This window comes from Elgaria multicarinata, chromosome 1 (genome assembly GCF_023053635.1).
Source record: "Elgaria multicarinata webbii isolate HBS135686 ecotype San Diego chromosome 1, rElgMul1.1.pri, whole genome shotgun sequence".
Lineage (NCBI taxonomy): Eukaryota > Metazoa > Chordata > Lepidosauria > Squamata > Anguidae > Elgaria > Elgaria multicarinata.
This window is the reverse complement of record NC_086171.1, coordinates 65908927-65932101: the sequence shown is the minus strand read 5'-3', so window position 1 is coordinate 65932101 and position 23175 is coordinate 65908927. Positions and strand designations below refer to the sequence as shown.

General features: G+C 39.5%; 1 protein-coding gene across 1 annotated transcript in view; it reads left to right on the top strand.

Annotated features, from left to right (window-relative positions):
- The window catches only part of CDK13 (cyclin dependent kinase 13), a 50662-nt gene extending 32652 nt beyond the window's left edge, over nucleotides 1–18010 (top strand). The window contains exons 6-14 of the mRNA XM_063129476.1: nucleotides 1675–1864; nucleotides 3625–3681; nucleotides 7230–7331; nucleotides 7419–7496; nucleotides 8516–8632; nucleotides 9854–9985; nucleotides 11797–11996; nucleotides 14305–14937; nucleotides 15944–18010. Of these exons, the coding sequence (XP_062985546.1) occupies nucleotides 1675–1864; nucleotides 3625–3681; nucleotides 7230–7331; nucleotides 7419–7496; nucleotides 8516–8632; nucleotides 9854–9985; nucleotides 11797–11996; nucleotides 14305–14937; nucleotides 15944–16794 (2360 nt within the window). The 3' untranslated portion in view covers nucleotides 16795–18010. The remainder of the gene's footprint in view (nucleotides 1–1674; nucleotides 1865–3624; nucleotides 3682–7229; nucleotides 7332–7418; nucleotides 7497–8515; nucleotides 8633–9853; nucleotides 9986–11796; nucleotides 11997–14304; nucleotides 14938–15943) is intronic.
- Nucleotides 18011–23175: the final 5165 nt, after the last annotated feature.

Sequence of the window (23175 nt, the reverse complement as noted above, 5' to 3'; positions counted from 1 at the left end):
AGCAGAGGTGTTCCCCTGACAGAAGTCTGTAGAGCTGCAACGTGGTCCACTCCGTCCACGTTTGTTAAACACTACAGTTTGGACACCCGTGCAAGACAAGACTGCTCATTTGGGAGGACAGTGCTGTCAGAGATCCTGAGATGATGCACCAACCCACCTCCAAGGTATGTCAGCTTGCTACTCGCCCATATGTGTGATGCATAGAGACCACGATGAAGAAATGCAGGTTGCTTACCTGTAACTGTAGTTCTTCGAGTGGTCATCTATGCATTCACACAACCCACCCACCATCCCCACTTGGTGGTGTGAAATTTACAAAGGACACAGTTATATGTGGAATGTACTTTATTTTATTTTACACTCATGTTTATGGGGGCACAATGTCGGACTTCTGTAAACTGAGGTAAGGGCGGGAACCCCATGGACATGCGCGGTAGCGTGGGGGAGGGGTTCCCGCCAAAAACGTTCCACTCAGCTATAGTAGGTTCCGGTTCGGTCTCTGCGCAGGCGCAAAGCCCATATGTGTGAATGCATAGATGACCACTCGAAGAACTACAGTTACAGGTAAGCAACCTGCATATTTGTGTCCTGAGCTGTCTACAAAGTTTGACTAAATTTCTGGGATATTTTTATTTTTGTTTCCTTCGTGAGAATTGATAATAAGTCGTGAGCTAGAGATGGTTGCACTCAAATTGGAGTTGGAGATATGGTGCACAAATATGAACAATTACATATATAATAAATACAATAAGGAAAAATAACTTCATGTGTCAATATTAGTCCTGATCTGTTCATTTTAAACAAATGATGTGCATTGTCCTCTGTTCTGTGCAAATATTAGTAGGCTGCACTGGAGATGGGTTGAGTAGTAGCTCTGCCTTTTTCTCCTTTATTGTTTTTCTTTTGGGATTTTATCTTGCCACATGGATTTCAGAACCCTCAGTTTGGCTTCCAAAATGATCCAGTTCACATATAACACGAAACCATGTTTTAGCATTATGAGAACAAGCCTGCACATGCCCTTTCCCTCCTTTTCCTTTTCACATTCTCGGAAGAGATTAAAAACTTCCACTTTAGAACTAATCACAGTTCCCTGTGATGTCTGAACTTGAGAAATGGGTTTGTTCACAACAATAAATTAAATGTTTCTTGGAAATGGGTGTAGGAATTGAGATGGGATTCAAACTTGAAATGTAGAACTATGTCCTGAATGTCACTATAACGTCCATTCTTTCATCACATTTCCAAAGCAGATATTTGTATTTTCTTCCTCCAACACCCATGAAAATGGGTGTGGAGGTCAAGGTAGTATTTGAACTTGAAAGTAGTGGTTGATTGTATCCTGGAGCTGGATTTCCATCCTGGGTATGTGACCAAATACTAAAGACCCCCAAATACTAAAAATTGCTTGCTGAATGCTTATCCCATTCAGCCAGAGATGCAAGGTGTCCGGACCCATCTCTATATCGTATGTCAGGTTGAACTTCTTAAAGTGACAGTAAGATGTCATGCCAAAAACTGAGAAGTGTCTGTATACCAAGCAGCCTGCTAACAATAGTAGAATGTATCTGAACTGTGTTAACTAAGCAAAATTCACTGTTAGTGAATGAAACTATTAATAATGTCTTCAAAATTAAACTAATTAGATATGAAATTATTTCAATTTTCCCCTAGGAGCTTTTTACCTTGTATTTGAATATATGGATCATGATCTGATGGGGCTTCTGGAATCTGGCTTGGTTCATTTTGATGAAAGTCATATTAAATCTTTCATGAGACAGTTGATGGAAGGCTTGGATTACTGCCATAAGAAGAATTTCTTGCACAGAGATATTAAATGTTCCAACATCTTGCTAAATAACAGGTATTTATAAAAACAGTTTTATAAATTGTTCAGAGTTACAGAAATATCTTGGTTCATGTTTATGTAACAGGATGTTATTTGTACAGGTAAGTACATTGCTCTTTAAATCTGCAGAAGGTAACTTCAAATATTGCAATATCCCTGTTTAGAAAAAAAGTTTATATCATTAACAAAATGTGGTTTAACTTGTTTGAAGATTGGCTCAAGTGGTCATTTTGCTGAAGGTTCACTAAGTATTTAATATAAACACAGGTTTGGACCCAGATTTAGTCATACTTGGAGTAGCTGTTAAAACAATGGGACGAGTTACTAATCATGTCCCATTGATTTTAATGGGTCTAAATCTGCATTCAGCCCACAGTTTTTTAGTGCAGAGATTGATATGTTCTTAGGAAACTAAAGTTTGAAGTAGCTCTTTGTGTAACCTAACACGGTTTTTCTGTATTTAGGTTATAGAGCATTCTGTAACATTTCATTATATGAAAGTTTGTGATAGATATATATTTATCAGTTGAGCTACATTAAGCAACTGCAAAAACAAGTACCATGGTTATTTTAGCTTTCTTTGTTCATAATGAAGCACACTTCCTGGACATGCTTATTAACCATGACAACTAAACAGAACTTCCTTGTTCAGAGGCAGTATACCTTTGAAAACCAGATGTTGGGGACAAATAGTTGTCTTCATGCTCTGTTCACAGGCTTCTCAGCTTGAAACATCTGTAAGGGCACTTGGAAACAGGATGCTGGACTAGATACAGCCCAGCAAGGTTGCTGTTATACTTATGTCTAGTTCTTACACTACCTGGATGCTCAGGTGCTTGGCTGCAGGAGTGAGGCTTAGGATCTCCTGTGTTGCGAGTATAATCATAATGAATACAGGGGGATATATGTATATAAGGCCTGTAATACAATGGATACGCTACAATAAAAGAGGCCTGCTTCGGCATGTACTTGATCCTGTGCATTTGAAGGTAGAATAGTGGAACTTTGTTTTCCATTTACACAGAATGTTCTGTGTTCTGCACAAAGAGGGGTATACATATGGAGTCAGATCACTGGATCTACTTTTTTTTTTAAAAAAATCTACATACAGTGAAGTCCTGTGTGTTTTGGGATACTTAGAACAGCAGTTCTGTGCCTGCAGTAGTCCCATTGCTTACACAATAACACTTCTGGAGGGTGGGACTTTATATGTTTGTTGTTGCTATGTCTGTAAGGAAGTAAAAGTGGTTTTGTTCTAGCATACGTTGAGGAGTTAACCTTCTTTCTTCCTCATGTACTGTTTTTCTGTTGTTAGTTTAATAGTATTCTTGCTTATATAATTTCTGTATTTTAATTGCTTTATACATTGTTTTTAATCATACAGTAAATTACTTGAAAATGCAAGTTGAAAAGTAGTAGAGAAACTTTATAAATTGAGTGCAATCCTATCATGTTGAGAAGTCCCCATTAAGATTTAGTTAATGCCACAACATAAAAGAAAATAATAAGAAATGGAGAAACAACAAACATAGCCATTTAGAATTATAAGTAGCAAGCAGAGTTTCCATTCGTGGTTACACAGTGTATTACCAAAGTAACCATTTTAATTCACAAGTATTAAGATTGGTTACAAATAAGATTTTTTTCATGGAAGTCCTCCTAAAAGCTGGTAAAATATTTTACGTCGTTTAAATTATAATTATGACCTGGCAGAATGCACATTATTTTATTTCTTGAGTTACTAAAAACTGCAAAAACTTTACTCTTTCCACTAGAGGGCAGATCAAACTCGCAGATTTTGGGCTTGCTCGATTATATAGCTCTGAGGAGAGGTAAGTCTAACATTAACCAAAAGCTTCATGTCCTTAGGTTTTGGAAGTTTTCTAGGAAATATAAGCAAAATATAAAACATACGTGAAGCGTAGTAAATATACTTTAATAAATGAAGATGGAAATAATTTTTGTACTTCCTTCCATGGTTTTAATAGGCTTTTTCTTATATATGTGACTTTAGAATAGTATGAGTTAATTTTAAGATTGGAAGATTTTAATTTTTTTTATTTATTTTTTTACATAGCAGATTCAGACTTAGAGTAGATCCATCATGACAAACCCACAGGCATTTGGTAGACTAAAAAGTATCAATTTGGGTCTAATTTATTGTGCAGATAATATTTAAATGAATATGCTGACATTTAGAATATAACATCTTTTTATCTTATATTTAAATGCTTAGAACTTGCATAATCCTCTTTCTATTGTCATAGCTTAATGTTAGTATCTGCACATTTAAAAATATTATAATACAATTTCTCAAAATGACACTTCAGAAGAAAAAAAAAAGTTAATGTCATATAATTGAAAGCACATTCATTGTTGCTAAATCTTTGATTCCTATATAATGTAAATGGAGGGAGTTACTCCATGACACTATTCACCACTTTTCAAACCTCTTGTATTAGCTCAGTGGCCTGGTTCTCACTCTAGATTGCAAGTGGGGCGTTCACATGATGGAATAACGTTCTATGCAAAAAGAACTCTTGTCTAGGGCCAGCTCTACCCTGCGGCAGAGTAAGGCAGCTGCCTCAGGCAGCACATGCAGAGGGGCAGTGAGCTGTGGATGACAGAGCTCCATGTGCCTGCTTTGTGCTCCTATACTGGCCTGCTGCCCTCAGGGATGGTAAAGAGCCCTGTTGTAAGTGTTGAGTAAGAGTCCACTTCCAGTCTATTTTTCTGTAGGTGTTTGCCTACTTGTATGTAGGGCAAAAGTGTGCAGGAGGATGTGGCAATACATGTAAGCCCCACTCCCAGGATGAACAAGCGTACAAGCAAATGCCTGCATAGGTTTCTGTACGTGGAATTAGGGCGGGTTGGGAAGCACCATCTTGTCCTTCACCTCAGGCAGCCCTGAGCCTTGTTTTGTGTGTGTGTGTGTGTGGGGGGGGCATTCTATCATTTGTACCCTGGGAAAATGGAAACATTTGGTGCGGAGGAACATTTTTTGTAGTTTCTGACAGTTTTTTTTCCAAGTTTGCAAAAAAAAAAAAAAAAAAAGGGAAAAAAAGAGGGGGGGGCAATATCTCCTCTTTCTGAATTTGTTGGAGGTGTTGAAAGGGAGGACAATGAGAAATGTTAGTTTAACACTTAAAAGCGAGAGGATCATATTCCCAAGGGGGGAATATTCCCCCCCCTTCTGGTGCACTTACTCCATTAGCCTTTTCCCTCCACTTTCAGTGCTTCTGAATTGCGTTGCCAGGTCCCTTTTTTCCCCTTTCTCTTATTTTTCCTGCGGTCCTTTGCAGCTGTGTTCAAATTAACTTATATATTGCCTTGTCTCGTCAATTTCCTTGTATGTTACCTACTCTGCTTCCTTGGTCCCTTTGACAGGTGAAACATACAAGGAAATTAACAAGCCAAGATTACACATATTGGACAGGTGAAAGTGCGCACTTGTGAAAGAACAGGGGGGGAAAAATAAATGAAACTATTACGAACCCATTTGCGCAATTTTGAGATACCAAACTTCTTTTTTTTAAAAAAAAAAAAAGACAGCAAACAAGTGCCATTTGGGTATTGGTAGAGAGGCAGTCACTAACAAGGGAGGCTGGAGGTGGCATTGACAAGACTGTGAAGAGTGTCACAGGCTTTTTTGCCACTCTTGCTAAGCGGTTCTGTAGTTGATCCCGGCAACCCAGTATCAAAGCACTCTCCCAGAACAACCCTATAACAAACCATAGGTTCTCAGGGTGGTTTGTTTGTGAAAACGAAGCCACCCTGCAGAAAATGGGCAAGGTTTAAACAACACAACAGCCTACCAGGGTGGGCTGCCCATAGTGGGTTGTCATGTCTTGCAAATAACCCTCATCTCTCCCTCCCAGTGTCTCTGTGTGAACCGCTGTTCTGAGTATGCTTCCAGATTTGGAAGGAGCAGTGACATCCAGGGTGCAATGGACAGTCTCTTCTTAGGACAAATAATTCTACTGCATCTCTGCATCAGAATGCATTCATACTTGATGCAGAGATGCATCAGAATTACCCACCTCCAAGGGAGGCTGATTAGAAGGAAGCAAGGCCAGAGCTGTAAATGGTGCACTGCCCCTGTGCTTTCATACTTTGAACATGCAGAAACCTTTAATTACTTGTGTTGGCATAGCAGCAGTTCGCTAATCCAGTATTTCCCATCTATCTCCTTTAAATTTTTTGAACTATAGAAAGCTCTGGTCAGCATAGCACAAGCTGCCAGTGTGCCATTAATATACCTACATTCCTCTTGCAAGTTATTTGTGAATGAATGATATTTACATTCCATCTAGAATTTAAGGCAGCATATATAGGTCTCCCATCCACTGAGATGAGTCTCAAACCAGCTTAGTTTGAGCAAAGTTGCTACATTATGTGCCTTAGGACATTTATTTTTCTGTTTTGCAGTTATTGGTTTGTTTGTTTATAAAACCAAGTTTTGTAAACCATCTCTGTTTTCACATAACTGAACTATATTTTCATCACATCTAATGGTTAAGGGTCAGTCATTTTTTACTTTATCCACAAGCAGTTTCCTACTATAATTGTGGCAGTAATTGGCTCCAGCAGCTCACGATTTTCATCAGTTAAAATGTGTGATATTTCAGTTTAATAGGTATGTTTCTGTCATTGATAGTGTGGTGTAGTGGCTAAAGTGTCGGACTGGGAGTTGGGGAATCTGGGGTCTCGTCCCCGCTTGGCCATGGAAGCCCACTGGGTGTCTTTGGGCCAGTCACAGACGCTGAGCCCAACCTACCTCACAGGGTTGTTGTTGTGAGGATAAAATGGAGAGGAGGAGGATTAGGTACACCGCCTTGGGTTCCTTGGAGGGAAAAAAGGAGGGATATAAATGCAACAATTAAATAAATAAATAAATAAATTGATAGTAGATTTTAGAATTGTTTTCTTTCAGATAAGTAGCAATAGAATGTATTACAAAATCTTCATATTCTTCATATATAAAATGCAGGCCCTAGCAGATGATGGTTTCCTAAAAGTTCCAGTCAAAGCCACTAGAAATGAACTTCAAGATGTTGCGGACTCAAACCAGTTCAGGATAGGTTTCTTTGTTCTGTGTTTGAATTACTTGAAGATTGAGTAACTGGAAGAAACTGAAAAGATAATAAAATAATTGCAATTATACTGTCAATTCAGGAAGACCATTCGTGGGGGGAAAGGCCTGCAATTCTAGCGAAGAATACACTGTGTTTTGTTCTCCTTTCTTGCCACTTTAGTTCTCTTCCAAGTGGAGGTTAGGAACCCTATCGGATATTTAATTTAATTTGTATAGTGTTATTTGGAATTATTACGTTGATATTCATTTTGGGAGAAAATTAAAATTTGTGGGTTTTATTTTCAGTCGACCATATACCAACAAAGTTATCACTTTGTGGTACCGCCCTCCTGAACTGTTGCTAGGAGAAGAACGATATACTCCTGCCATTGATGTCTGGAGCTGTGGGTAAGGCTTTTGATGCAAACAGAGAATTCTGTATCGAGAAAGTAGTTCAAGAAGTGATGTTAATAAAATGTTGTATTCTCTTTCCAGATGCATACTAGGTGAACTTTTTACGAAAAAACCCATATTCCAAGCAAATCAGGAACTTGCTCAGCTGGAACTGATAAGGTTAGTTGTTTTATTGGGTATATGATAATCTCTGAGAAACCTATGTGGCTTGGGTTTATTTGGAATGGTGAGATTAAAGAGCTTCGGCTATTGGGCGGTATAAAAATCTAATAAACAAATAAATAAATAAAAGTCATCTTCTATTGAAAGGAATATGTCATCTTGTAACGTGCCCCCCACCATTGTCAGTGTAGAAAACAAGTAATAAACATGGCTTTTTGAAATAAAGGGAAACCTTTTGTGCTTAGTTGCAGCACTTTTTTAACTAGGCCTGGGCTGCTTTGCTTTCCTGCATGCAAAGAGGGAAGAATTACTCATCCTTTCACAGGCTGATACATACTTTGGAAGAAGTATGCAGCAGCAACATTTTAACAGTGAATTCTGGTCCACAAAAACTCTTACAATAGACTTTCCTAGAGTCCCCAAATAATCTGAATCTGCACTTTTCAATACAATGTTGTATTACAAAATATGGAAGAATGTTGGCCTTTGGGTGTAAGAGGACGATTTTCCTGTTGCCTCATGACATTAACAATAAGATGTTACTGCTGACAGTATCAACCACTAGATGGCAATAGAGCAGGTTTTAAAAGTGAGGACTGAAGTAATATTTTTTTGTTATTTTGTCTAGTTCAAAACTAGGAATGGGTATAGCTGACTTCACAGCTTTTGGCATGAATGATTTAACTGTACTATTAACACTCTTCTAATAACCATTGCTGTGGACTTCTTCCTTCCCCTTCCTTGACATGTTCTAATATTATATCAGAAGAAAATACACTTGCAGCTTGGCTATAGACTGTAGTCTCATTAGGCCAAAAACCAAAGTAGTTTTCTCTTTATGGGATGTTCCTACCAGTTGTGCCTTGAAATTTTGCTTCAGTTGCGTTATTTAAGATTATTGTACGTTATGCTAAGGGACACTTTCCTCATCACATTCTTGCTTGATTCTTTAATCTATCTGTTAAACTTTATAACTACATGAATTCTTTCTCTTGATTTTGATGTTTTTCTTACAGCCGAATATGCGGGAGTCCTTGTCCTGCAGTATGGCCTGATGTGATAAAATTGGCTTATTTCAACACCATGAAACCAAAGAAGCAGTATCGTCGGAGACTGAGAGAAGAATTTGCTTTGTAAGGAATGAGCTATTTAAATCTGTGGTTTTTCAGTTCATGGATTTCTTTGATCCAAAATTTGGCTTTTGAGAAACTCTTAATATTCCCTTCATGCATCTACAAATAGTAGCGTTTGTGATAGGTATACGTCTTTAACATTAGTCTGTTCTTCATGGTCTTTGCAATTCCATATATTGGGTGGTTAATATCTGGGTGTCTGGCGTGCGTTGTCCTTTTCTGCCCCTGCACAAAAATTCATTGGAAAAGCAGTGAAAATTCCGCAATTTTCCTTCAGAACAAGACATATGGGGAGTGAATCCCTTGTTTGGAAGCAAAATGACACCCCCAGGATGCGAATGGCAAATTTGGCGACAGCAGGGTGGTGGGAGCTGCAAAAAAAGAGGGGGCATGTGTTATCCACTACTGCTATGTATGGATTCTTTGCTTGTGTAGTGCCCAACAGAGTACAGTACTGTAGCCAGGAAGACGGTATTTCTGTCCCTCCTATAAGGTGAGATGCTTAAGTATCCATGATGCTTCAGAAACTTCTGAAAGGTTTTACAAAATTTGCATGACATACCAGGCTCAATGGGGGCTGTTTTATCCATGATGAGCTGTGACATGTGCTGTGTGCATGCCACACAGTATTTTGAATATACAACCCTAAGTGGGGATTGCCATGTTGTGCGAGCCCGGCCACCAAGAGTTATTTGAAGATTAAACAATCTTTGCATAATCCACGGTGAACTGACTGTGTCGTGCAAGCCGGCCCAATTATTTTGACTCTGCATGTCATTTCTGAAGCATTTATATTATATATATATAACACTTTCTTTTCAACTGACCTCATATTTAAACCATGCTCTTGGCCATAGTGTTACTATTTCCATGGCTGCCCATCCTTAGCATGCTGATAGGGGAGGTAAGCTAGGCACATGGAATCCCACATTGGTTTAATTGAGCTTTGGATGTTAGGGAGATTAGGTTAAAACATTTCTCCCTGACATCTATGTGGAAAATAATTCAGTTGTGCGAATTAGTTTAAGGCGTGTACCCCAGGGGTAGATTTGTCATGTTATATGCTGTAGTTGAGAATTAGGCGTAAATTTCTTTCAGTGGTGTTTTTTCTTAATCTTGAACATTTTCTTAATCAAGATTCCTTAATCTTCCTAACTAGTTTGACTTTGTTGAAAAATTGCTGTCTTCTTCCTGCCTTGACTGTATCCATCTTCTTGACAGTATTCCCCCAGCTGCACTAGACCTTTTTGATTATATGCTTGCTCTGGATCCCAGCAAACGCTGTACAGCCGAACAAGCACTTCAGTGTGAGTTTCTGCGAGATGTTGACCCTTCAAAGATGCCTCCACCTGAGTAAGTGCCTCTCTGTTGACTTTTTTCTAGTACAAAAACTGGAATACTTTGATTCTACCAGCAGAGGTCACATCATACATATGCATTCAGTTTTCCTGCACCATGATGGTCTGTGGGATCTACTATGGCTCATTGTAGAAATATATTATACAAACATACTTTTAGAATGATATTGTACAACTTCCTAAAAACAATTTCTAATAGATGTCAGTAAGGAGGGTAGCTTCACAACATATACACCTAAAGTTATATACTGTTTGTGAATCAATTGCAAGCAAAAAAATCCAGATACGAATAAATTTGAGACCACTATTAGTCATTTATATCTCCCCCCAATGATTTTTATCTTAAACTTCACAACCATTGAAATTGGCCATTAACTACGTCAATATCTTCTTTGTACTTGTCTTGCATAGATTCCAGTATTTTTTATGAAATCAGTTTTTGATTCTGTATCTCCCTATGCAATTCCAAAAGGTTTCATTTTCTAGATTTCCATCTGTTAATTTACTGATAAACATAAAGTGAAACTAGACATGTAGCATAGGAGATCTCTGATTAGGATCTTCCTCAGTTTTAATTTTGCTACTTAACATCCCTTTTGGTTGCTTTGAACGTGTATTTCTTGATTTTAATATTGCTGCACCAGCAACAATGTAGTAATACAATATAGATTGCTGTGCAAGTGTAGCAATCAAACCATGAGATGCCGTGACTATCCCTTGTTGCAGGATTGTTTACTTAAGTACTGCAGGATTTATACTGTTTATAAATTTGATTTTTAAAAATGCCCAATAATCTCTGAATGTATCCGAGTAATACTTAGATACATTCAGTAGAGTATTCTGTCCTGCTGGAGCTTACTAGATCGGCTGTCTATCAAGTCCTTGCCTGTTTCCTCATGTATGTATGATAACTATGGCATTTGTTTTATGGCTGCTTAGACTTAAAAAGAAAATTACAATATGGCTTCAGGACACAGTGTGATCCTACTGCCCTAGGTACAGTTAATATACAAAATGGCTTTGTGGTATAATCTATGAGAGGACTTCCTCTTCCTGGCGTACTCTCCAGTACTGTACATCTTTGAAAAAGGACAAAGTGCTCATCCTGAATTGTAAGATGCAAATGGCACCATTTTTTTAAATAAAAAAAGTGCTTATCTTACACACATGGGGGAAAGAACAAAGTGGAAAAGATAAGGTATGCATGCATGTGCATGTATAAGTACTTCCCACCACACTTTGTTTTACTTGAAATATCTAATGTTTATTATTTCTAATGTTTTCCAGTTTGGAGACAAAAATGGTAAAATAATGGAATAAAGATCAATGAGAGCTTTTAACTCTTGGACTACTGATTAAGATCAAGAATCAGTTGTGGTTGCTACCAAACTGCCTTATACTCAGGCCTGCAGGCCATATCTGGCTTTCCTGGGGTCCCCAAAGCGCCGTGACCCTCCCCCCCCCGACGGCTGATCATTTGGTGGTTTCCCAGCTTTTGTGCAGTTCCCCCACCCTCTCATTCTAAAAGGTGGGGAAGCCTCTTTTAAGGCTTTGTTGCTGGCAGGAAGAGCTTTAAGCTAAAATATGCTGATATTTTGGCTTCACCCCTTTTGCCGCTGCTCACACTGGAATGTGCCCCCCCTCCCCGAGCTTCTCTGAAACTAAAGTTGGCTATTGGCTGAAAGGATTTCTCCACCCCTGTCTTATACAGTCATTCTCGAGTCGTGGGATTTGCACTTCACCTCTTATTCCTGCCAAGCTCCCTTTTTTCCTATGTTGAACAGCTATGTTCCCTTTACCTTACAGCCTTCCTTTATGGCAGGATTGCCATGAGCTATGGAGTAAGAAACGCAGAAGGCAAAAGCAGATGGGCATGACTGATGATGCAGCTAAAATTCCGAGGAAGGATTTATCCTTAGGGATGGATGACAGCAGAGCCAACACCCCTCAGGGCCTGCAGACCTCTTCTCAATTGAAAATACAAGGCAATTCTAACATAGCACTTGGTCAGTAATTTCTCATTTTAGAAAAACACTGTGTAGCCCTTTGCCAAATATCTCTGTAGGATAATATAATTTAACTTAAGTTGTGTAATGCTTTTAATGGAGGTAGCCAAAAGGTGCATGCTTAGTCATGTTCTGCATAGTACAGTTCCAATGTCAGAGGCACATGGCTATGTCTCATTGACCTCAGGTGAACTTGTTTCTGGATTGGAACACTTACGAAGCTCAAAGGAGAGAGGGAAATGGCTTATGTAGCAGCCCAAAGAGCTATGATTGCCGTAAGCCCATGGATACATATTCTGAAGCCAGACGCTGATAGCAGGGCAGAGGAGGGACTGAAGCTGTTGGCAGCCTACCTGGGAAATACAATAATGAACTATGACTGCTGATAGTCTGAGAAATTTTTCATCCACTAGTGGGTAGTTCTTACTGAACGTGCCCATTCTCTTCTGGCAGAGAAGATAGCTTTCGCACAGTGGAGAGTCATGGTCACCTAGAAGCAACAAGTTGCTCTTCTCTCAGTTCCTAGTTTGAGAAATTGGGCCCACGCCATGCAGCAACTATAGCTCTCTGGGCTACTGCATGAGCTCTTTCTTTCTAAACTTTATTTACAGTAACAGGTGAAGATGGGATGAACAGCCAACTGAATTAGTGCCTAATTACAAGCCTGTGTTCGCTGTTCAACCTGGTAATTTTTGTTCACTGTTTAAATCCAAAAATCAGGGGATGCTTCATTTTGTAGGCATGCAGGCCATAATAACAATAGAGTGTATGATGTTTTTGTGCATTGCAAAACTAGATCTTCATTTCAGACTTCAGTGTTCTTAGCTTAGCTGAACCAAGTACACATTGAGAAAACTTCTAATAATGCCACAATGCATTTCCTAATACACAGTCCCTTTTATTACCTGATATTTATTCATGTTTGCCTGCCTGCCCCATGAAACTTATGCGCTGAACTTATTGTTTCTTTTTATCCCAGAAGACACTACAAAGTTTTATTTTCTCTCACCATTGAAAAATCTGGAATCAAAGTATACATTGATTGCCGATAGTTCTGGGTCATTATTAGCGTCTTCTGAATACTCTGGCCTTTCCTTCCATTCTTAGGTGTGAACCCCAAAGCTTACACACTTCAGAAATCACATAGCTGATGGTCAGTAGTTATAAGCTCCAAGAAATTTCAGAACAGTCAAAAGCTAATCACTACTACCGTGATGAGATCTTCACAATTCTGAACACAAGGGAAGGTGCAGCCATACACAGGTTCCAAACCCAGATAGGGAAGGGGGATGATTCCTGACAAAAAATACTGAAAATTTCACCCTTTCACTGCTAGCTTCAGAAATTTACTATGATTATTAATTGCTTCTCTTCCAGTCATTTTGCTAATCCCCACTACAGAAAAAGGGGGATGAAAGGTATAGCATGGTTTCCTCACCCTTTATTGGGGTTCCAATTTCATTCAGGCTTGAACTGGTTTCAAATATCCCTTCACTATTTTTATAGTGAACGTAATCGTTCAAATACTTTGAGAATTCTGAAGTGGTGTGTGCAAGTAATTCCTAGACATCTCTGTTTTTTTAAAGTCCTTTCATAGTTGAGGACATCAAGGATAGGGCTGTGTGCTTTTGTAGTTAAATATTAGGAGTGTTTTTTTCTAGCACACAAGTGGAAAGTGGTGAGAAAAAGAAACCTATTCAAACATGTTTCTTTTCAATCTATGTACACCCATGTATATGTCATAATCCATTTTCATGGTATCATGTCATTTTATTTAGGTTTTTATCTTTTAAGTGCAAGTTGCAAACTTATTTCAGCTATCTTATCAAAAGCTCACATGTGCTGTGAGAAGCAGAATTAGGCCTGGTTTATACAGTCACGAAAACCAGAGTTCAGGTGATTGTCAGTGAGCCATGGTGAACTTCAAGCTCATGGACTCCCCCTTTCATCCTTCTTCATTTGCAAAAGGAGGAGGGAATGCTTCTGTTTTCACTTTCAGAGTGCAGTTCCATGTCATGTCTGAATTTGGGAAACGTGGTTTGCTTAAAATAACTTTTATTACAACAAACTACAGTTCCATGAGATTGGTTGTAACATGAAACTGTGGTTTGTCCTAAAGTGAAAGGAGAAATTTTCACTCCTCCTCCTCCTCTCTGGTGTTGCAGAGGAGGTGGAGAGCGTTCTTCATGATCACTTTTAAACCAGTGTATAGATTATCAGAACTGGGCCATAGCCTATTTAAGTTTGCTGTAGAACTTGAGTATGATTACACTAAACACATTTTTTCCTTGGTTTTCATTGTCTTCAGTGAAAGGAGGCAGCGGTCAGCCACTAAATCAAAATGAGGTGGCCATCCTCCTCAACCTGCTCCAGTCTAAAACTAGTATTAATATGGCACAATTTGCTCAAGTGCTGAACATTAAGGTGAATCCTGAGACTGAGCAACATCTGAATAAAATAAGCCTTCCAGCTGGCATTTTGGAAACGGGGGAAAAACAGCCTGAACAACAACAGCAGCAGCAGCAGCAGCAGCAGCAGCAGCCGCCTCCACAGCAGCCACCGCCGCCGCCACCGCCACCGCCACCACCACATAAGGCACCACTGCCTCCCTCACCGGATCAGGAGCCTTTGAAACAAACAGCAGCCCCTCAGCCTTCTGTACAAACTGCTCAGTTGACCCAAACAAAAGTTGACACTGAGGTTACGCAAGCAGCTGTGCAGAGTGCATTCACTGTTTTGCTCTCTCAGTTATTAAAGGCTCAGCAACAGAAGCAAAAAGAAAATGTTTTAGAAGAAAAGGAGAATGGATCAGGAAATGAAATGCCGTTACATCCCAGGCAGCCTCCGGAGCCAAATACGCCTGCATCCGGCACCTGGGAAGATGCAGACTCCCCAGCATCCATTTATCCCCATCTTATCAAATCATTATACGCATGTGCAGGTGAGTCCTTAATACTGGGGAAATTGTTTTTAGGCAGGTAAGGTATGTGCATGGCTTGAGAATGTCTTGCATCTGATTCTGTTCGCACTGGTTGAAATGAATTCTGTGCAATAGTACTTCATTTTGCAAGGAAGATTGGCTTACTTTTACATAGGACCTTTTGACTGTTAGTACAGCCCAGCCTTCTCCAACCTAGTGCCCTCCAGATGTTGTGGACTTCCAACTCCCAGGAATTGCTGGGAGCTGTAGCGCAAAGCAACTGGAGGGGACCAGGTTGCGAAAGGCTGGTGTAGCAGTAGAAAATTGGGACCTGGACAATGTAAGCATTACAAAGAAAGGCTGGCATCCATGGAGTTAGAGTTTGGCTATTCCAACGTATCACAAACAGCTTTTGACTTTCGCTTTCAACAATAGCTTGTATCTAGCATGGGTGGTTGCTGCTCCAGAAAACCATTCTGAGGAACCCTTGGGCATGCCAGAAGCAGATCTTGGGTATAGTCTACTCTGTTCCTGTAAATAAAGTCAGATATTGAATAGCAAGGTATACACGTTAGTTAATGGTATATTAAAATAATGTTGACTTATTTCCACTTGCTTTATGTTCTTACTTTGTATACATTTCTGGCTAGATCATTTGTGAAAGACATGCCACTTATTTTGCAGATAGTGTATTGTAGGGGATTGATGTGATCAAATTGGGTGGGTTTTAGAAAAGATCATACAGAATGCCACTCATGCAGTGGGCCTTCTCTTGCTCCTCCCCTCCCTACAGCCCTCTGTGCCTCCCCAAGCTGCTCCTGAGGGTCAAATATAGACCCTCTGGAACAGTGTGGGATGGGGCTCTGGAGGCTGTAGCAGGATGAGAAAATTGGAAGAATTTGGCAGTGCTGTTTTACACAAGCAGAAGTGCTTTTCTGCTGGATCCAGGCCTTTGACACTTGATAATTATTCTTTGTTTGAGTAATTTCTGGTTACAAATCTCACTCTAATTTAAAAATCAATTTAGGACAAGATGACTTGGTCAGGCAACCTGAGATGAGACCTCCAACACCAGAAGAACGACCTCGCATCTTGCCCCCAGACCAGCGTCCTCCTGAGCCACCAGAACCACCACCTGTCACTGAAGACCTTGATTATCGGACAGCGAACCAACACTTGTCTTCAGTTAGTGGCTCTTCAGGGATGGATCCTCATGCTGGAGTGAAAGCAGCTCTCCTACAGCTGCTTGCTCACCATCAGGCTCAAACAGCTGAGAAACCAGCAACATCTAGTGTGGATTTCCAGTCAAGAGACTCCTTTGTAGCAGGTCCAGACTACAAGGATAGTTTTGCATCTTCTACATTCTCTTCTGCCCACTACAGCAGTAGCGATGGAATAGGAAGTGGATCATCTGGGACACTAGAAAGGGGAAACTTCATTGGAAATTCAGATGTTCAACCCTTGGAGAACTACAATACTGCTTCATCTCACTCTAGTGCTGCCCCTCCACTTCCTGCCTTTTCAGAACCATTTCATAGCTCAGTAACTGGTTATGGAGACATTTACCTCAACACTGGTCCCATGCTATTTAGTGGTGATAAGGACCATAGATTTGAATATAGCCATGGTCCCATCGCAGTTCTGGGTAACAGTGGTGACACATCCACAGGGTCTGGTTCTGAAAGTACTCATTCTTTGTCCTCAAAGATGCAGAACTATAGCTACGGAAGTAATTTACAAGAACCCCCTGGCAGTGTTGGCCACATGCATGGACAAACTTGGACTTCTCCTGCCCAAGGACCTGGATACTCGCAAGGATACAGGGGACACATTAGCACATCAACTGTCAGAGGACGAGGCAGAGGGTTGCCATATTGAGCATCTATTTTGTTTTTTCCCTCAGGCACATCATTTTTACCTGGAAAGACTTTGTAGCTGTGATTTTGAAGCAGCAATCCAACAGACTTGAATAATGTTAATTCAACAGCTTTATTTTTATGTGGAAAAGGGTCTTGCGTACAATAGGAAAATGCTTACAATTCATGCTGTTCTGAGAACCAGATAATTGATTGTACATCTTTGCAAATTCTAGCTATAAATTTTATATTTTGGCAGTTTTAAGTCAATGCTAAATTTAGGGACATCAGCTTTTTATGGCACACTGTCAGATCTCAACTATGCACACACTTGTGCTTTTTTTGTAAGTTTGGACCAACTTTTATGTAAAAATTTTACAACAATCAAAGCAGGGCACTGATTTATTTGGTATTTCTTTTTACAAAACTATCTTCAGTCAAAAAGTCACTGTCAGACTTTGCACTGCTTTCAGTGTTATCTGTGGAAGGTGTTCTTTGTGCTCATTTCAGAAATAAAACACAGTCTCTCTTGATACTACAGTTTTATACATATTTGGGCATTAATTTGAATTACTTTCAAAGTCATTCATCTAGTAAAATATCCTGTCCATCTTCTCAGTGTTTGTATAAAAAAAAAATGTTTTACTTGAATGGTAAGTGCCTTAACGATGTAAGCTTAAGGTCTGAAGAACATTTCATTTTCAAAAGGCTGTTTGAAGGTACTTTGTAGTTTGATACAAAGATTTAATATTTACACTACATAGATAGTAACTTATGGACAAATAGGATATATGGCATTCTTATGGATTCTTGTGCCGTTAGATGAGTCAAATTAAGAAACACTTAACTTCCTTTCTCCCAAAATTACAACCATCCCCATACCGAATTAAGTGAGGTAAAATGAGAATGTATGGACAGTAACAAAGAAAGGTAGGTTTCCTTCAATTTTCTGTAAGAGCTCTTACTCTAATTCCTTTACCAAATAAAACTTAGTGTCCTGTTTTATTCAAAATAAGTCTTTTTATTTTAAAAAAATGGAGTAGCATTTTGTTATATCAACTTACAATAACTGGTATGTGTTGGAAAACTGACACGTGCTTTTTTCCACATAATTGCTGCAGAATGTAACCAGAGTTACATAATCAGCATTTAATGCAACAGAAGCTTAATGATGAGCAGTTAACATTTCTGGAAACTGGGACTGTGCCAACCAATTCTGTATTAAACTATTCCATTAACTTGCTTCTTGATTTGAATCTGTTTGAATAATTCTACCATGTGTTCAGTCTAAAAGCAAAAATTGGATACCATAAAATATAATTCTGGCTCCAAAGATTATGCTTTACAGCCAGCAGTATACATTTATTCTATGAGAAGGGACTAAGCCTCTCCCTTGAAGAGACAGAGCACAGGCTACGTTTTCCATGTACTGAAATGTTTTTTAATGACCATATTGGAGAAACAGTTCCCAACTGATTATCCAGTTGACAAGCTAGTGCATATGTAGCTATTTTCTAAACATGTAATGTTTCTTTTAACTAAATTACAAATGTAGTCTTGTCAGCTGTGACTTGAATCTTTTAGAAGCAAACCTATCATTGCTTCAAATTTTTGATCTTGATTTGAGTGAATATTGCATTTGTAGGGTGTCGAATTTGTTGAAACTCCCCTGTAAATAGGACATTGGTCATCTTCAGTATCAAATCCTGACTGAAAATAAAAGCACCTAAACTGGAAGACAACATTTTGTAATCTCAACAGCTTGTGTTGACATTTCAGTTAGAAGTTGCTGGGTTGGAACAGCTTTTCATGAAGTTGTACACTGAAGGCCACTCCAGATAAGTTTACTGACTTCTGAAATTATTTTCCTATGGGCACAAGGCCTCTGGTAAGAAAGATGGGGACCATCAGAACCTCCAGACTAAGCAGGTCTTGGTGGGTTATTTTACTTCTACAACATGTTTCTGCAGTTTATAAGATGGATACAACAGGGAAATTATATTAATGTTTCCAATATATCTGAACCAAACTATTCTACCATTTAAAAATATATATATTTAGCAAACGTGGACTAAGGCCAGCCTTCCCTGTAAAGCTCTCAAGGTCTGGTTCTTTTAAATGCCCTGCCACAAATCTGTTGGAAACTCTACAAAATCAGCTCTGCTACACTCAGGAGGCAAGCAGTCTCCTAGAGAGAGAGATTTCCTAGTTTTGGGATGGAGAAATACACTTTCAGGCCAGATTGGTAATATCTTTTCATACAACCAAGCCATATCATTTGATTCCTGTGGCTGTAAAATTACCTAGTCAACTATATTTCAGTGCCCCTCAAAAGATTAATTTTTTGAAGAATGCAGGTAAGTAAAACAACATGTGTGCAAAGCAAAAACTAACATTTTAAAATGTAAGGAAGCCAGCTTTTCTGTGCTCAAGGTAAGTGTTCAAGATATTAATGCTCATCTGGACTTGGACAACTCCTCTGACAACTATTACTGTGGAATGTTTTTGATGAGATTTTGTTAGGCCTCTATGTTAGAATTAATTTTAAATTCCTTATTTTTTTTAAAGTACCTTAAATATGAGTGCATTCTTTCAGAGAAAATTCATTTTTTAAAAACATCAGTAACAATAAAACAGTGCCCAACCAAAGCAGCTTACATGCCAAAGGGCAGCCACCAGGAAGGCTCTCTCATGTTGCCACCCAACACAGATTTCTGAAGGCATTGGTACTGATACTGACAGGAGGTCCCATGAAGGTCTTAAAACCCAGGCAGGCTCACATGGGAGAAGGGAGTCCTTAAAGTAGCCTGCTCCCAATCCGTATAGGGCTTGTTAGGTCATAGCCAACACTTTGAATTGTGCTTGAAACAGATTGGTAACAACTGAAGCTGTTTTAACCAGTACCAGTCAACAGCTTGGCTGCAGTATTCTGGAGCAGCTGAAGTTTCAAAACAAGTTTTAAAGTTAGCCCTACACAGAGGATGTTACAGTAGTCCAATCAACTTCTGAGTACAACTCTTCTGTGAACACTGACAACATAATACCTTGGCAAATTTTACACAAACCCTGCAGCCTTACCTGGGAGTAATTTCCATTGAGCTCAGAACTTTTGAGTAGACGAATGCTGTAAATTATTGTAAACTTGTGCACAACCTATTGTTTTGTTGCTAAGATTAATCCAAAAGGAATTAAGAAAATTGCACCATGGGGCAGGTTTTAGTGGGGTCTGGTATAATTTAGAGCTTACCCACACACATACAAGCTCCAAAGCTTTCAAAGTATGTGTGTTTTAAGTAGTGTAGCACAGCTGTAAAAGCTTTGGGATAGCTATGGGGTGAAAATCTGTCTGAGCCCATGAGGGCTTTGGACACCACTGCCAAAGGGGGCGCTAGTCTGGACAGAACTGTTCCGCCCTGACCTGCATGCACCCTTCGTCCTTTCCCCTTCTGCATTAATGGTGGCTGCCATTAATGTAGGAAAAATTGTATTTCTCCCCCCACCCCCACCACACACATCAATGAAGGCCATGATTGGCGCAGGTGGGGGGGTGGAGGTGAAGTGCACTTTCCGGGGCCTCTGGAAAGAGTGCTTTGCTGAGTGCTCAGCAAACCTGTGGGGCAAGTGCTGTGCGAGTTCATCCCCCTACTTTGGGACTGCCTTCAGCTCCCAAAAATTAACGAGGCAGCTATATATTCATTTAATTTGCTGTGTGTATCAATGAAAGAGGTGCAATTTTTTCCTTCCAAAGTTGTACTTCAATGGGACAATGGGAAAATCCCCATTTTCCTGTGATTTGCTTATTAGACCATCAGGACTAGGCAACTTGTGGCTCTCCAGATGTTTTGGCTTACAATTCCCATTAGGTGAGGGATGATGGGAATTGTAGGCCAAATTATCTGGAGGGCCAAAAGTTGCCATACAAATAGTAAAGATATTCAACAGCTTCACATACTGTTCTTGCTTGCAATTTTAGCCTTTACTTTCAGCCTTAATCCTCTTCCTCCAGTGGGTCTGTCATATAGCAATGTTTAATGAGATGCATTCCAACTGTAAATTCCTATTATCACCCTCTTGCATAGCATATCCAATACAGTGGTTGTTAATCACCACAGTACACAGATAATTGGTATTTCCTGCATACCAAGTTGTCTTGAATTGAACAATCCATTTTTAGACCAGGTTCCACACTTTTACTTAGCTATCAAGATCTCTTTTGAGTTGTCTGGGCATGGTTACTCTAGCCATAACCTTGAACAGATGAAACCCAAAGGTGGTAAGTCAAGCCTCCTTATTCTGGTTGTGGCCAACTTTCTTTTGGGAAGACGTTCCAACCAGGAAGTCAGTGTGGTACTGAACATACATTGGAATAGGACCTACCTTTGCCACAATGGATGAATTTCATAAGACTCAATAGGTCACAAAAACTCAGTGTGGATTGGTAAATGCTATTAAACTGGCCTATGAGTTGAAGGGCTTGCAACTCGTTGGCCCAGTAACAGCCCATTTGACAGGCAGGGGACTGTCAATCCTGGACTTCAGCAGAGCGGCTACCATTTGGATGTTTGTACCAGGACAAATTGCAATTTTGGAGGAGCAGTTTTGACATCCATCTTGCAATGGGACATTGATCTACACCTACCCTCTGCCAGGAAGTGAGCTTGTTAATCGCCTGTGTGTGATGCACAGAGACCACGTAGAAGAAATGCAGGTTGCTTATCTGTAACCATAGTTTTAAGTGGTTATCTGCATTCACACCACCCACCCACCATGCTGTCAATACTGACTGGCTTATCTCCTGGTTATGAGGTCAGCAATTCAGTCTCATGGAACCGAGAAGGGTGGGAACCTGGAGTCAGTGGACAGTGGGGGAGGAGTTCGCACCGAATAAGTTTGCCTCAGCTACAGATGTTTCCGAAATGATCACGCAGGTGTAGAGACCATGAAGATTTTCTACTAAATTTGGTTCAGATCAATTGTCTTTTACAATAATTGGGCTATTCATGCCTTATAATTGTAGACTTCTGCTTGACTCCTCTCCCTTAACTATACAGGAGCAAGAACACGTGTATAATTATTGCAAATTTTGAGTAGCCTTGTTGAAAGAATGCATTCTCTCTGGGCACTACATCTGTTTATTCCTGCCACTTTGTTTTAAGTGGCCCTTAAAGCCACTGTTTCCTTTTCTCACTTACTCATACGCGTGTACATTTTTTGCAACAATTGAGTTCTTGTTATCTCCTCACATGTTGCTTTTAAGTCAAGTTTAAATATTTTTGTCTGTCGGTTCTAGTCTGAACTGGGTTTGAGCAAGCCTACAGGCCTTGCCTTAGCTATACTGAGAGAAATTTTCTGGTCATCAATACTGCAAAGATATTTGATTCTTGACATGTAGCAGCCATGTAAGGTACTAATGTTTCTACTTTGCTGGGTTCTTCCTGAATTTTGTTGCACCTATGCACTCTGGTTTTAATTTTGTAGTTCAGCGTATCCTTTGAGATGTTCCCATGTTAGTTTTCCATGAAAATAACCTGGGCACATTTTTCAGGACTGCAAATCAGATTTTTTAAAGTCAAAAACTAGAGTTGCAGAGATCAGGGCCCATGAGGGATAGTCTCTAGTTTTAATCTTAACTGAATTTCTCTAATTGTTCACCCTAGTTGATGAGAGTTTTATGCAATGTTTGTAGAACTCAATTTTGGGTCTGAGTCTCTCTGGCATGACTTACATAGTAGTGGTAAAATTTTACTATAGAAACATGATTTTCACATCTCTTTATCTTTTGCTTGTACCACAGCATATTCTTCTGTTGGGATTAACAAAACTGCATACTTTCAATGTAAATTATACCACAGGCCAAATGAAGGTATTTTAAAATCTTGTTGCTACGGGTTTTTTTTAATGCGTTGTCTGCAGTTTGTGCATAAAATATCACTCCATATATTTCACAGTGCTATCAAGTAATTCCATCTGATACAAGTACTTACAGATGTGTACTGCCAAACGCATTAGTTACATCAGAAATGGACAGGAGGTTGATCAAGATCTACTGGAAAATTTAAGGGTAATTTGCAATAGATCAGCAAGGATGTTTGACTCCCAATTGTTTAACAGCAGCAGTAACATGGTGTCTGTACTGCACAAATAAAATAAAAACAAACCCATTTGTGCATTAAGTACATCCATATTCCTGCAGTAATTACATCTGCCTGCCCCAACAGCTCTGTCTCGTAGAGCTGCTGCTTTCAGAGTTCAGGGTCAAAGGAAGTGAAGTGGGGGAAGAAGGTAATATGATGAAAGGATGAAATTGAGATGTGGGATTTCAACACATACAGAGGGGATGTTGATCTGTATTCCAATAAAACAAAAGAATGTAAATAGCACACATTTTAAATACCTTGATGAC